This window comes from Tursiops truncatus, chromosome 7 (genome assembly GCF_011762595.2).
Source record: "Tursiops truncatus isolate mTurTru1 chromosome 7, mTurTru1.mat.Y, whole genome shotgun sequence".
Taxonomy (NCBI): Eukaryota; Metazoa; Chordata; class Mammalia; order Artiodactyla; family Delphinidae; genus Tursiops; species Tursiops truncatus.
The window spans coordinates 70,234,126-70,248,064 of NC_047040.1; the positions used below are offsets into that span (position 1 = coordinate 70,234,126).

Here is a 13,939-nt window from a genome sequence, read left to right on the forward strand (position 1 = left end):
TTTATATTTTTACTTGGCTTCAAGTTACTCTCTAGCACTCTTTCACTTCAACTTGGACATTCCTTAGCAGTTCTTGTAAGTCAGGTCTAGGGGTAATGAACTCCTTCCACTTTTGTGTGTCTGGGAATATTTTAATTTCTCCCTCATTTCTGAAGGACAGTTTTGCCAGATATAAAATTCTTGGTTAACAGTTTTTTTTCTTCAATACTTTAAATACATCATCCCATTGTCTTCTGGTCTGCAAGGTTTTTGCTGAGAAATCCACTGACAGCCTAATTGGGGCTCCCTTGTACATGATGAGTCACTTTCCTCCTGCTGCTTTCCAGATTCTACCTTTGTGTTTCAACAGTTTGATTATAATTTGTCTTGATGTACGACTCTTGGATTTATCCTACATGAAGTGTGTTGAGCTTCCTGGATTTGTATATCCATGTTATTCCTCAAACTTGAGAAGTTTTATTATTTATTCAAATAATCTATTTCTTCAAAAGAATTTCTCTCTTCTCCTTCTCCCTTGATGCATATATTGCTGCACTTGATAGTGTCCTATAAGTCCCTTAGGTTCTGTTAACTTTTCTTTCATTTTTCTTTTTGTACCTCAGGCTCCATTTTTTCAAATGACCTGTCTTTAAGTTCACTGATTATGTACTCTGCCTGTTCAAGTGTATTCTTGAACCCCTCTAGTAAAATTTTTATTTTGTTCATATTATTGCTTTCCCGATTTCCTTTAGTTCTTTGAGTCTGGCTTCATTTAGCTCTTTGAGCATATTTACAACAGTTATTTTAAAGTCTTTGTCTATTAAGTCTGATGCATGTTTTCTTCAGGAGCTGTTTCTGGAAATTTATTTTGTTCTTTTGAAAGGGCCATGTTACTTCCCTGGTGGTCCAGTGGTTAAGAATGTGCATTTCAGCAAGCCTGGCATCTCACATTAAAATGGGAATGATTATGTTGTCTCTTGAGGATACAGATGCCTCTGTAACCCCCTCATATGAAGCTGTCTAGTGTCATATCAAACCACAGGGGTTGGGTGATGGAGTTAGATGTGGGAGAACAAAAAGATAAGTATGATCTTGCTTCATTACTGCCACTTCTGGGCCATTACTCATTTAAACTTAAGCAAAAGACCATTCACAAGGCATTCAATTATACCAGTCTCTCCTCAAAACAGTTATCTTCCAAGATACTAGTCATTTCCTCACATTCAAGAATTTTTGCTCTTCCTTTCACAACAGTCTCTCTAAATGCTCCTAAAACTACCACCATTCTAGGAGAATTGCTCTAGTCTTAGAGTTTCTTGAATTCCTCAATCTCATTCCAGCTACCCACTTTTATGACTCATTATGAAGACAGAAGATCCTAAACATCAATATTTACTCATTGACAATAACCTATCCTTTGAACTCTCACATTCTTCTACTCCCTCTATATCTGTTCTCTCACTTCATGAACACTTCAGCCATAAACCCTCTTTTTGTTCTTAGTCTGTTAGATTCCTCCTAGATTAGCTTCTTTCTGATTTTAGCTTATATCGCAAAGCACATAATTTCAATTGCTTTAGTATGCACTTTCTGGCCACCTAACCAGAAATTCTTCTACTCTTAACTCTACAATCTCTTAATCCTGGATTTGGCCACCCACTTGTTCTACTTCTATATCAAGAAACTTGATGAAAAAATAACCAGCAAACATGGATTGACACCACCAAAAATTCATGGTGAAGGCTGGATGCAAAATTTTTCTTCTTTCTTTTCTTAACTGAAGCTTTCAAGTCTTTATTACCACTTTCAGAATATTCTAAAATCATTTCACTCAGTAGATGACCTTATCTTGTATTTCACAGGAAAAAAGTGGACTCTCATATGATAACCCTACTATTTTTTATTTGATTTTTTTAAATTGAATGAATTTGACATGTAACATTTTGTAAGTTTAAGGTGTACAGTGTGTTACTTTGATACATTTATATATTGTAATAGGATTGTTGTAGTCATATTTATCACATTAAATAATTATAGTACAATATTATTATCTATATTTGTCATACCGTACATTGGATCTCTAGCTTTACTACTTGTTACAAATTTAAACACCGTCAGTCTTATCTGCCCCCCTCCAATTCCTTAGTAACCACCATTTTACTCTCTGTTTTTTACAGGTTTGACTTTTTTTGGATTCCAGATATAAGTGATTCATGATAACCCTTTTAACTTCCTGCCACCTCCACCCCTTATCTGCAAACTTATTTTCACTTGCAGCTATTTCTCTCTCTTGTTCCCTCCAATTCTTAGAGGAATGGGTGTTTCTCCTCTGTTCGTAGTAAATTCCTTAACCTATTTCTGAATCTCCAGCAACCAACTGGTTTTCCTTATTTTCTCCCTCTTACCCTCCTGTCCTTCATATATTCCTTCACCCCATACATATAACTCAGAAATGTTATAAACATTCAAGGCTATGATGAAATCTGTTGTTCTACAACCTATATCTAGAAACTCCAATTCAGAACTCTACCTAGGCTTTTAGGTCCATATTTGCAACCATCCATTGGACATTTTCACCTGCATGTCCCATAGGTAACCAAACCTAATAACTAAAACCTAATTATACATCTTATTTCCCAACCCCTTAAATCTGAACCTTCTTCTCCATTCTTGGTTTCAGTTCATCAGCACCACTATTAATCCAGTCTTCTCTTCCAGATGCATGGGTATCATCTTAGAATCTATGCCATCACCCTCAGAAGTGGCCTACATTCATATGCCACCTGCTTTTCATTCTATCTCCTAAATAAATCTTAGATTTATTCCCAAATTTATTCCCAATGCTTAATTTAAGTCCTCATTTTGATCGCTTGAAATGATTGCATTCATTCTTTCTTTTGTAAATTGAAGCATATGTACATATGTATTTAATATACGTATATTAATAGAAATATATATATATATATATTAAAATGCAACTTGATTTGCCACTTATTTTTATATTCCTGGATCTTAGACCATTGCTTAGCATCAATGTATGTTTGTTGAGTGAATTCTCTATCCTATTTATCCCCTATCCCACTGTCAGGAAGACCCTTCTAAAGCATATATTAAATCCTTCAATAAATTTTGAATGAATAAGAATACGTACAAACTACATAATCATAATCATAGAGATAGGGCTCTAATCTACCTTCACAGCTTCTTTTCCTATACTGCCCTATAGTTCCTTCTGGAGCCATAGGATCACCTTATGGTACATAAAACATACCATACATTCCTCACTTCCAAGATTTTATTATATAATATTCTCTCTCTGCTTGCAGGATCCGTCTTCCCTAATTTACCCAACTCCTCCTAATCTTAGCTAAAGGGTTGGGCTTAGTAGTGGGCTTATGACCTGATCCTTCCAGACTGAGATAGATGCCTCTTCTCTGTGCTCACATATTATCCTGTACAGATCTCTACTGTAGCACTTAGTATATGCTATGGTAATAACTTGATCTTCCTTTTTTACTTATTGAAAGTTCCTTAAGGACATAAACTATATTTTATTTCAGTATTCTTAGAACCTCATTAAGGACCCAGTACACAGCAGACACTCAATAATGTTTCTTAAATAAATCAAAATATTTAGAGTTTAACATATAAGAATATATAGTATATATTTTTTCTTCCCCTGTTCTTGAGAAATGTAAAAAAATATTTCCCTTTCCCCTCTTTAAGATAATTGCTGCTGTGAGTGAAAGTTTCTTCCATGGCAGATAAGAGATTAAATTACAAAAGTTTTCAATTGCTTACCACTGGCCAGTGCAGAAAGAAGAGGAGACAGAGAAATCCCTGTGTCTGCCTTAACCCAAGAATATCTCAATATTCCTTTTCCCTAATTCTGTGTTTCCTAACTTTCCTAGAGCAAGTACAGTATTGCTGAAGTTTCTTAATGAACCTAATGGGAAAATAAGAAGAATAAAAGCTGGGAGTTTTTGTTTTGTTTTTTAAAAAGTGATTATGCCTTATACATAAACTGGAAAGGAAAAGAAATCCAAACTTCATTTCAATAATTGAGAAAGGGCTTCCCTGGTGGCGCAGTGGTTGAGAGTCTGCCTGCTGATGAAGGTAACACGGGTTCTTGCCCCGGTCTGGGAAGATCCCACATGCCGCGGAGCGGCTGGGTCTGTGAGCCATGGCTGCTGAGCCTGCGCGTCCGGAGCCTGTGCTCCGCAACGGGAGAGGCCACAACAGTGAGAGGCCCGCGTACCGCAAAAAAAAAAAAAAAAATTGAGAAAGTGCCTGTCATTATCCCATCTCTGTTTCTCTTGTGCACCCCTAATGAAGACATCTAGCCCATTAAGTTTACCTATATAACTGTGAGTATTCTTTAGTAAATCAAAAGGAGAATCACAAAGAATAATGATAATTTCTGAGGAATGCAGTGAAGTATGTATAACAGCTAGTTTTATAGTAGATGTATCAAATGGAAAGGAGGAAGGGAATTGTGTAGTTCCTATATTTATGGAAGAAACTAAGAACCGCATGGCTAGCATATTTCTTAGACTTCAGAATTCCACAGGCTAGTAAATTTTTTTTTTTAATTGAGGGAACCAACATAAGATCCTCCACTTTCAACTGCCCGTGCAGGAATAATTTAACATAGCAGGCCTTAGGCTGTTTATCTTCCGAAAGGCCTATTTGCAAGGCTGGCCCTTCACAGCATCTGGGAACTTGATTTTTGAAAACGTTTAAGTGATAAGATTCTAAATGCTGTGCCAGCCTACTTAGACTGTACCATGAGATTTATGGTGAATAACTACTTTCCTTCTGAGAATCTGAAATTTTGGTTGACAGAGGGTGCCTATGTAACCAGCCCTTAAAAAAAACCCAAGCTCTTGAGTCTCAAATGGAGTTCCCCATGCCAAAACACTGCAAGTGTGTTGAGTGAATTTTTGAAGCTGGAGACAGTGCACTCTGTGTGACCTCTCACAGGAGGCAAAGAGCGTAGGAAGCCTGCACACAGATTCCTCTAGACTCCACCTGATGTCTTTTTCCATTAGTGATCTGGCTGTGTATCTTTACAATGTCTCTGTAATAAACCTTAGCTCTGAGTATGACAGTATACTAAGTCCTGTGAGTCCTTCTAGAGAATCGCAGAATGTGTGGGTGGCATTGGGGACCCCCAAAACACTAAGTAATGATATTAAACAAGCAAACAAAAAACTCTATGATCATCATTCAATGAATATATATGTTAATAAAATTTTGCTCTTTATTCTGACAGTACAGAAACATGGAAACAATATCAGAATAAAGGACAGAGTTTTAAACAGAATAAATTCAGCATTGTAAGAAGTTCATTACATTATTCTCATTTTGCTGTAGACCAGTGAAAACCTTATAATGGACAAATAACAGACATGTGCCTGGTAACTACCAGACCAAGTAATTTTTGCCTGGGTATACCTTTCTTCCAATTTACTTTCTTTTGAAACTGAAAGCACTAAACAGAAGTTTTATGTGTACAGGAGTAATTTTAAAAAGCTGAACATTCTGGTAAGTCACTAAAGATTTCACTGAAATAGTTGATTTTTAACTGTTACATTTAAAGAATGGAAGACTATTATAAATTAATAACAAATTTAGTTCCAGGATATTTTAAGATTTGTACAGTCCTCGCACCAGCCAAATAACCATGTAAAAAAAAAACACAAAAAGGGCTTCCCTGGTGGCGCAGTGGTTGAGAGTCGGCCTGCCGATGCAGGGGACACGAGTTCGTGCCCTGGTCCGGGAAGATCCCACATGCCATGGAGCGGCTGGGCCCGTGTGCCATGGCTGCTGAGCCTGCGCGTCCGGAGCCTGTGCTCCACAACGGGAGAGGCCACAACAGTCAGAGGCCCGCGTATCGAAAAAAAAAAAACAAAAAAAACACAAAAAAATAAAACTAGCTGAGATAATAATACTTCTGACTTTCAGTTTGTCATTTTATTTAAAAATTATTTATGGAAGATAACATTCTTATCTTTCCTCAATACAATCACCTTAAAATGAATTCTTCCCACAGGTCACAATGTTTTTAAAAAAGATAACAAATAAAAATCTCAAATTTCATCCATTAATATATCACTGTGTTTTAGTTCTTCAAGGCACTTTCTAACAATATAATATTTTCCATTGCACAAGACTCAAATTCCATTTACCAGGGTAAATAACTTTCAAAACCAAAACCACATACCTTTTGCTGTAGTTCTTTTACTGCTGAATCTCTATCCATGCATGCCTGTCGAAAGGCTTCATAAGCTTTATTGAGTTGCTCGCCAATGTTTTTATCCATTCCTCTCTGTCCTGTAGCATCACTATAAATGATGGAGTAAATGACAGGTCTGGAAAATAATTGAAAAATTTAGATAGCTATTAAGTTATATAAATCTCACTTTAAAAATGTACCTCAGGGCTTCCCTGGTGGAGCAGTGGTTGAGAGTCCGCCTGCCGATGCAGGGGACACAGGTTCGTGCCCCGGTCTGGGAAGATCCCACATGCCGCAGAGCGGCTGGGCCCGTGAGCCATGGCCGCTGAGCCTGCGTGTCCAGAGCCTGTGCTCCACAAAGGGAGAGGCCACAACAGTGAGAGGCCCGCGTACCGAAAAAAAAAAAAAAAAGTACCTCAAAGACAGTTCTATATGGTTTATCATGAACATTATAGCACCAAGTACTATCAAGTTTTATAAACGCAAAAAAGCCTCATGTAAAATCCTGATCAGATATATTGTGAAACCTTAACTTCTACAATTTTTAAATATTTTTTACTAATGTTTAAGGAGCAATTAGGGTTCCAGTTCATAAAGATCCTACTTTGCACATGGTATTCTAGAAATGCAAGCTAAAAATGGAAAAATATAAAAGGCCATTTGTTATTACTCTTTATTACAGAAATGCACAACAGGATTAGCAATGTGAGAACGGATTTCTTTTTACTAAATGGACAGTTATTCCCACTTACAAGGTAAATGCTTGCTACACTGAAATTAGAGCAAAATTAAGTAGATAAATGTTTGTGGATGGAGTTCACACTGTTGTTATCACAGAGCAATTAAAATGTGTGAAAATGCTCTTATTTTAGCACAAAATCTAGGGAGAGCTGCCGTTGGACTCTACATTAAAAAAGAAAAATCACATCCCATCAGTCCTACCCCTATGCTCTATTAGTTTGCCAACTTTTTTGCTATTTCTGAACTACAGGTGATTTACTCAGTGGAGGTAATTTATTTTTATCATCTCAACTTGCATAACATCTCTAACGACATTCCCTGACTCTGAGCAGAGGGTCATCTAATGACTGATTCTTCCTGTCAAGCTGTAAAAACCACACCACAGAGCCTTTCTCTTAATCCTCTGAAAGCCAGAGTAGACAAAGTTCTCTATCAGTCATAGGGGATTTTGGGGGTACCAAATTATTTCACTCCCTTATGATTAGAAATCCTTCATAACCGTCTCTAACCTTTTATAACACCTTTATTTTATTGTCAGGTATACATGCTTTAAAAAACTTTCAGTATTTTACATTAAGATGTTCATATAACATAAACTCACCATTCTAAAGTATACACTTTTGTGGTTTTCAGTATATTCACAATGTTGTGTAACCATCACCAATATCTAATCACAGAACATTTTTATCACCTCAGAAAGAAAGCCTGTACCTATTAGCAGTTAGTCCCAATTCACATCTCCTCTCTATCCCCTGACAACCACTAATCTACTTTCTGACTCCATGGATTTGCCTACTTTGGACGTTTGGAGTCATAAAATACATGGCCTTTGTCTCTGGCTTTTTTCATGTAGCATAAAATTTCCAACCTTTATCCATGTTGTAGCATGTGACAGTACTTCATTGCTTTTTATGTCTGAATAATATTTCATTTTATGAATATACTACATTTTGTTTATTCATTTCTCAGTTAATGGACATTTGGGTTGTTTCCACTTTTTGGTTATTTTGAATAAAGCTACAATTTGTGTATACATATCTGTGTGAACATATGTTTTTAATCTCTTAGATATGTGCTTGGGAGCAGAATTCCTGGGTCAGATAACAATTATGTTTAACTTTTTGAGGAACTGCCACAAAAGTTCCAGACGTTTCCACAGAAGCTGTACCATTTTATATTTCCACTAGCAACGTACAAGAGTTCCAATTTCTCCACATCTTCACCAATAATTGTTGTCCATTTTAAAATTATATGCTAGGATCCTAGTGGGTATGAAGTGATACCTCATCACAGTTTTGATGTTGAGCATCTTTACAGTGCTTATTGGCCATTTGTATATCTTCTTTGGAGAAATCTCTAGTCAAGTCCTTTGCCCACTTTTCATATATACATACATATATATATAATTTGTAATATTTTCTCCCATTCTATAGATTATCTTTTCATTTCTTTGATAGTGCCCTTTGACGAAGTTTTTAGTTTGATGAAGTCCAATTTATCTATTTTTTTTTGTTCTTGTGCTTTTCATATCATATCTAAGAAACCACTGCCTAACCCAAGATTACATGGATTTTCACCTGCATTTCCTTTTAGAAATTTTATAATTTTAGCTTTTACATTTAGATCTTTGATCCATATTGAGTTAATTTGTATAATATGGTATGAGGTAGGGCTCCACATTCATTCCTCTGCATGTGGCTAGCCAGTTGTCCTGGTATCATTTGTTGAAAAGGCTTTTCTTTTCCCACTGAATGCCCTTGGCAGCCTTGTTGAAAATCAGTTTACCATAAATCACAATGCCCTTTTAAATACCTAGGTAATATTTCAATCCCATCAGCCAGTCTTTCATTTTTTTTTTTTAATTTATTTATTTATTTATCCATTTTTGGCTGTGTTGGGTCTTCGTTTCTGCGCGAGGGCTTTCTCTAGTTGTGGCAAGCGGAGGCCACCCTTCATCGCGGTGCACGGGCCTCTCACTATCGTGGCCTCTCCTGCTGCGGAGCACAGGCTCCAGACGCGCAGGCTCAGCAGCTGTGGCCCACGGGCCCAGCTGCCCCGTGGCATGTGGGATCCTCCCAGACCAGGGCTCGAACCCGCATCCCCCGCACCGGCAGGCGGACTCTCAACCACTGCGCCACCAGGGAAGCCCAGTCTTTCATTTTAAGATACTAAATACACTCCTAAGTTATTTTCTAGGCTTGATAAAAACAATTTCAAGGATTTTATTATGGGGATTACAGTGTCTTTACCTTGTGAAGCAATGAAAGAATGATATATTTTTTAGGCACTCCACTTGAAATTTGTTTTTACTGCTACTTCTGATAGATGGAAAAGATGAAATACTGTTAGGATAACATTAACATTGCCAGGATCTCTGACATACCGTAGACACTACGGAAACATGAGTAATTAGCATGAACACAAAGCATCACTTCGAGTATTTATTTAGATATTATCATTCAAAAAATTGATTTAGGGTGGCTTAAAAAAAACACAAGATTAAAAATAAGTATATAAGCAGGAAAAGAAAAATAAGGGTAGGTAGCTAAAGGGACTATAGTATACTGTAATATGCTCATGCAGAAATTAGATGATTTAAGTAGCTAAGTGGCTAGGTTGTCTATCACTGTCTTAATATGCTGCAGATGTCATAACAAATTGTCAATGTAAACCACACCTATATTTATCTGGGACAAGAGGCTTGAATTGGGAACCCATCTAGTTTCTTGTTTTGTTCTATCACTGGCTGACCCTGTGAGCTTAGTTCAGGGCCACTAAATCTTTTGGGACTCAAGTTTCTACCTCTTCAAAACAAAAAGAGATGTCTGGATTCAATTTCTAAGAAACTTCTTTGTTCTACGGTTCTTGAGTCTGTGAATCTAAAAATGCATGTCTGTTCCATCAAGAAGGTGCATTCTTGCTTTTAAAAATGTAAATACAGTACTAAAAACAGCTGCATCATATGCAAGTAAATCATGTGCAGCCTTCATTTCAGTTCCTTGAATTAGATCACACAAATGTCACTAGGAAGAGTTACTGAGTAAATTCCACATGGATGCATCCGATTTCCTGAAATAAGAATGTATGCTGGGGAGATATGATTCAGGTCAATACAACTAAATAAATGATGCATTTAATTCCTTTCTCACAACAAAGAAGAAAATTGGATGTTAGATCAGTGACACTGACCAGAGAAAAAGGAAACAGTCTCTGGGACGCAGTTAATTAAATTGGACAGATTTCAAATATTAACACTCTGAACTTTAAAGCCACTTGTTCCTCTATTTTTTAAAGCATTTGTTAAGTGTAAAATTAATTTCACAATTTAAGAGGCAGTCACAATTCAATTACATTTTGGTATGTCTTCTGCAAAACTTGCCAGGCTCCAGGGAAATGGTTTTATTTACAATAAACATGCTCAAACTCAAATCAAATGGCCACTCTCATCCCCTAAACCCAGGAGGTCCAAGCTAGAGCCAGCTCTGCCTTGGAAACATTCTTCTAGTTATGGCTTCACTCTTTTAAATGTATTTTAAGGAAAGCCTTCCGTGGTAATTTCTTTATTTCTGGGTTTGGTTTACTAGTTTCCTCATACCACACAAGGAAAAACTTAACTCACTGATGCCCAAGACAGTATAGCTGGGTGGGCAGAATACAAAGCATCCCACCCCCAGGGTAATCCTGGCTTCAGGATAGTCCTGTCACACCTACCTCTATTCCTCTGACAGAAGTCCCTTTTTTCCTTTGGGTTGTTCCTGTAAGATGGAAAATGGAGGGTGGCAAGTTCCTATTCTGCCTCCCAGGTCCAGCATGTGCTTGCACAGGAAGAAGTACTAAGAAAATCCCTGGGCATCAGGCTGCTTCCTCTTTCATTGATCCTTGGTTCATAACGAAACTGTTCTAGGATAGGAGAATCAGCCTGCACGAGGGCCAATAATTTTATTTTCCCTTGGTAAAATTTCCCAGCTCCAACAAAGCTGTGTCAACTACTAGGGCCAAACTTTGATTTCAATAAAATATATACCATTATGATTCAATTAAATTAGAAAAACTGAAGTAGTTGTTTGCTTAATACATGTAAGGCACTATGTGGGATGCAGCAAGGGGCTTTAGGGATAGTGCCACCTTAATGTTGTGTTCCTTTTACAAAGTTTTTCACCAGCTCTTCATTTCCTGTTACTCGTATTCCAATCTGACTGATAAGGCTCAGAGGAGTTAAATGACCTGCATACAGCTACAAAGCTATAAGCAAGTGACTGGGACTAAATCTTTGAAACTCCTAGTTCAAGGATTGTTTATTAAAGCCAGCTGCAAAGTATTCTCCTAAAATGCCATGATGGATATTTCATTCCATAAAACATTTACTGAGTGCCAACAAAAAACAAAGCCTGGGCTGGCCGCCACTGATGTAGTGAAAACAAAACAGACATGAAACCTACCCTGACGACGGCACCATTAGCTGTAACTTAAAGAATATATATGAGTACCTGGAGATATTTAAAGGCTAGAGTTTGGAAAGGAAAGTGCTCACATCAATTTACAAGGTTTAGGAAAGGCTTTGAGAGGTAGATGGCATTTGACTTGGGTTTTGAATTATGGGTAGGAATGACCTCACCCATTCCTTTTATTTGACTGTCAAATAGCAGTCATCCTTTCTAAAACAGGTTCCTGACAATTATAAAGATTTTTTTTTTGTGCTAGATAATATCCATTCTTCACTAAAACAGCCCAGGATTACACACATTTCTTATGCATTGTTCAGTTTGAATTTCCAGATCAGGACAACTCTGCAAACCTGAGACAATTCTTAAGTATAACAATTATGGTTACTTATAGAAGTGATTAATTAGGCTAGTCCTTGTCCATGATGCTTGAAAAGAAGCAAGGGTAGTAATGGAATACAGGACAAGTCCTATATCTGCTCTGGACCTCGATTTTCCTTGCTTTTAAAGCGAAGGGGTTACAAGACAATCTCCTTCAACTTTATGACTAGACAGCATTTCTAAACAAATACAGAGTATAGAAGCTTTTGCTTGGCAAATATAGTGATTTTTCCTCATAAATGATATCATAGATTTAAAAGTTACAAGCCAGTTGATATGGTAATTCATTTAAAGATAATGAGAAGTATGGAATAAAGTTATGTGGGATGTCCTAGAAGAGACATGATACTGTGAAAATATGTGATATGAAAATACATGATGTAACACTGTGAAAATTAATGACTTTCTTTATTTCATAACAATTATATAGTCCCTCCTAACACTTTACTAGGTAGAATGAAAAAAAAGTACAGGCTTTGAGTTCAGATCTCAGATCTGCAGTTTTCTGGCCATTTACTTAGCTTTTCTGAGCATTAGTTTTCTTATACATAGTTTGTAGGTTTATTGTGAAGACTGAGATCATATATGAAGCAATATCTGTTAACTGTTCCTCAATATCCATTCTCTCCTCTTCTAGTATTCCTGATTTTTAGCTGATGTGGTCATGTGACTGTGTTCTGGTCATCGGCAAGTAAGTATATCTTCCAAGACAAGCTCTCTTCTTTTTCCCTTTCCCAGTTGGATGGAATATTGTGGTTAGTCACCCGAAACACTGTGGTGAGGGCAACACTTCCAGGATGGTGGAACAAGGAGATGTGGAACAACAAGAATGACAGGTCCTTGACACTGTGGAACTGCCAGATCAGCTCTGGACATCTTATACTTTGAATTGTAATACGTGAAAGAAATAAAATATCTGTCTTATTTGTTTAAGCCAGTGTCTTTGGGGGTCTCTTAAGAGAGGAGCTGAGCTGTATCCTAACTGGTACAATATTCAAGACTGGTTCAGTGCTGAACACACAGTAGGTTCTCCTTTTTCCATGGGAAAGAGACAAACTCATAGTCTTTGCCTTATAAGCTCTAATTAGAGCTTATAATTTAGTAAGGCAGAAACACATGGAAATGATTAACCATATTAACAGATCAATTATAAATGTGTAAAAATGTATAAGCGTATCTTGATAGGTATCTGGGAAACATAGGTAGAAGCATTAGTAGGAACTGACCCAAAGGCTCACTCAAGATTTGTACATTTCATTGTATTTAAGTTTTATCTCAAAAGAAGAAGAAAAGAAAGAACTGTTAAATAAAGAGTATAAGCAGGAAAAAGGCTCAATAGAAGGAACAATTAACATGAGAGGAACTGTGGAAGGCTTCACAGAGGATCTGACGCTTATACTGGGACCTGAAATATGAGAAGGATTTCAACAAGTAGAGAATGAGAGGGGAAAGAACATTCACTCTGAAGGAGCTGAGGCTCTGAGAAATCACTAGTATTGTGCATTTAGGGACTGGTGGTGAGTATTGTATTTATGAAAGTAAGGTGTATGTACAGACAGGATGGAGAGGTCAGGGTGCTAAGACAGGTGCATAGTCAGGGCCACCATGTGTGATTGTGCTGCACTGAAAGATCCCTATAGGTACCGTTCATGTAGACCATAATTGGAAAGAGTTACACCCTAGAGTTACAGAGTGCACTAACTACATAAACTATACTACACAGCAGATTAGATACGGCCAGATTGCAGTAGACCTTGAATGTCACTCTTAAGAAATTTAGACTTTAACTTGCTAACATTAAGGAATAATGGAGGATTGTCAAGCAGGAGATGGATATGTTTTAGAAAGATTAACTGGATATCAGCAGGGAATATAAACAAATGAGGGAGACAAAGTGAAGATATCCATAAGAAGCTACTGCTGTATTCTGAGTGAAAGATGAGGGCTTAAACTAGAGTAGGGAAAATGAAAGATGAATGAATTCAAGAGACATTTTAAAGGTAGAATCAATAGGATTTGTTGGCCAACTGGATCTGTACAACAGACAAGAAGGAAGCGTTCAGGGCCCAGCAATTCTGAATTAGTTGGCCTGGGAAGGAGTCCTATAATCTATATTTTAATAAGTAAAGTAATAAGGTTATTTTGTTAAAGATAGTTC

General features: G+C 37.1%; 1 protein-coding gene across 20 annotated transcripts in view; it reads right to left on the reverse strand.

Moving 5' to 3' along the window:
• The window catches only part of TANK (TRAF family member associated NFKB activator), an 87,788-nt gene that overhangs the window by 47,829 nt on the left and 26,020 nt on the right, over positions 1-13,939 (reverse strand). For 9 of the 20 annotated variants that reach the window (XR_002173852.3, XM_073807647.1, XM_033860096.2 and 6 more), the window contains one exon: positions 6,206-6,353. Coding sequence is in view for 10 of the 20 variants with exons in the window: in XM_073807647.1 (XP_073663748.1) it covers positions 6,206-6,304 (99 nt within the window). In the remaining 10 variants the exon portion in view is untranslated. Of the gene's footprint in view, positions 1-6,205; positions 6,354-6,417; positions 6,564-9,207; positions 12,855-13,939 lie in introns of those variants that run through there. The other 11 variants (XM_073807656.1, XM_073807652.1, XM_073807655.1 and 8 more) reach the window with 8 other exon arrangements.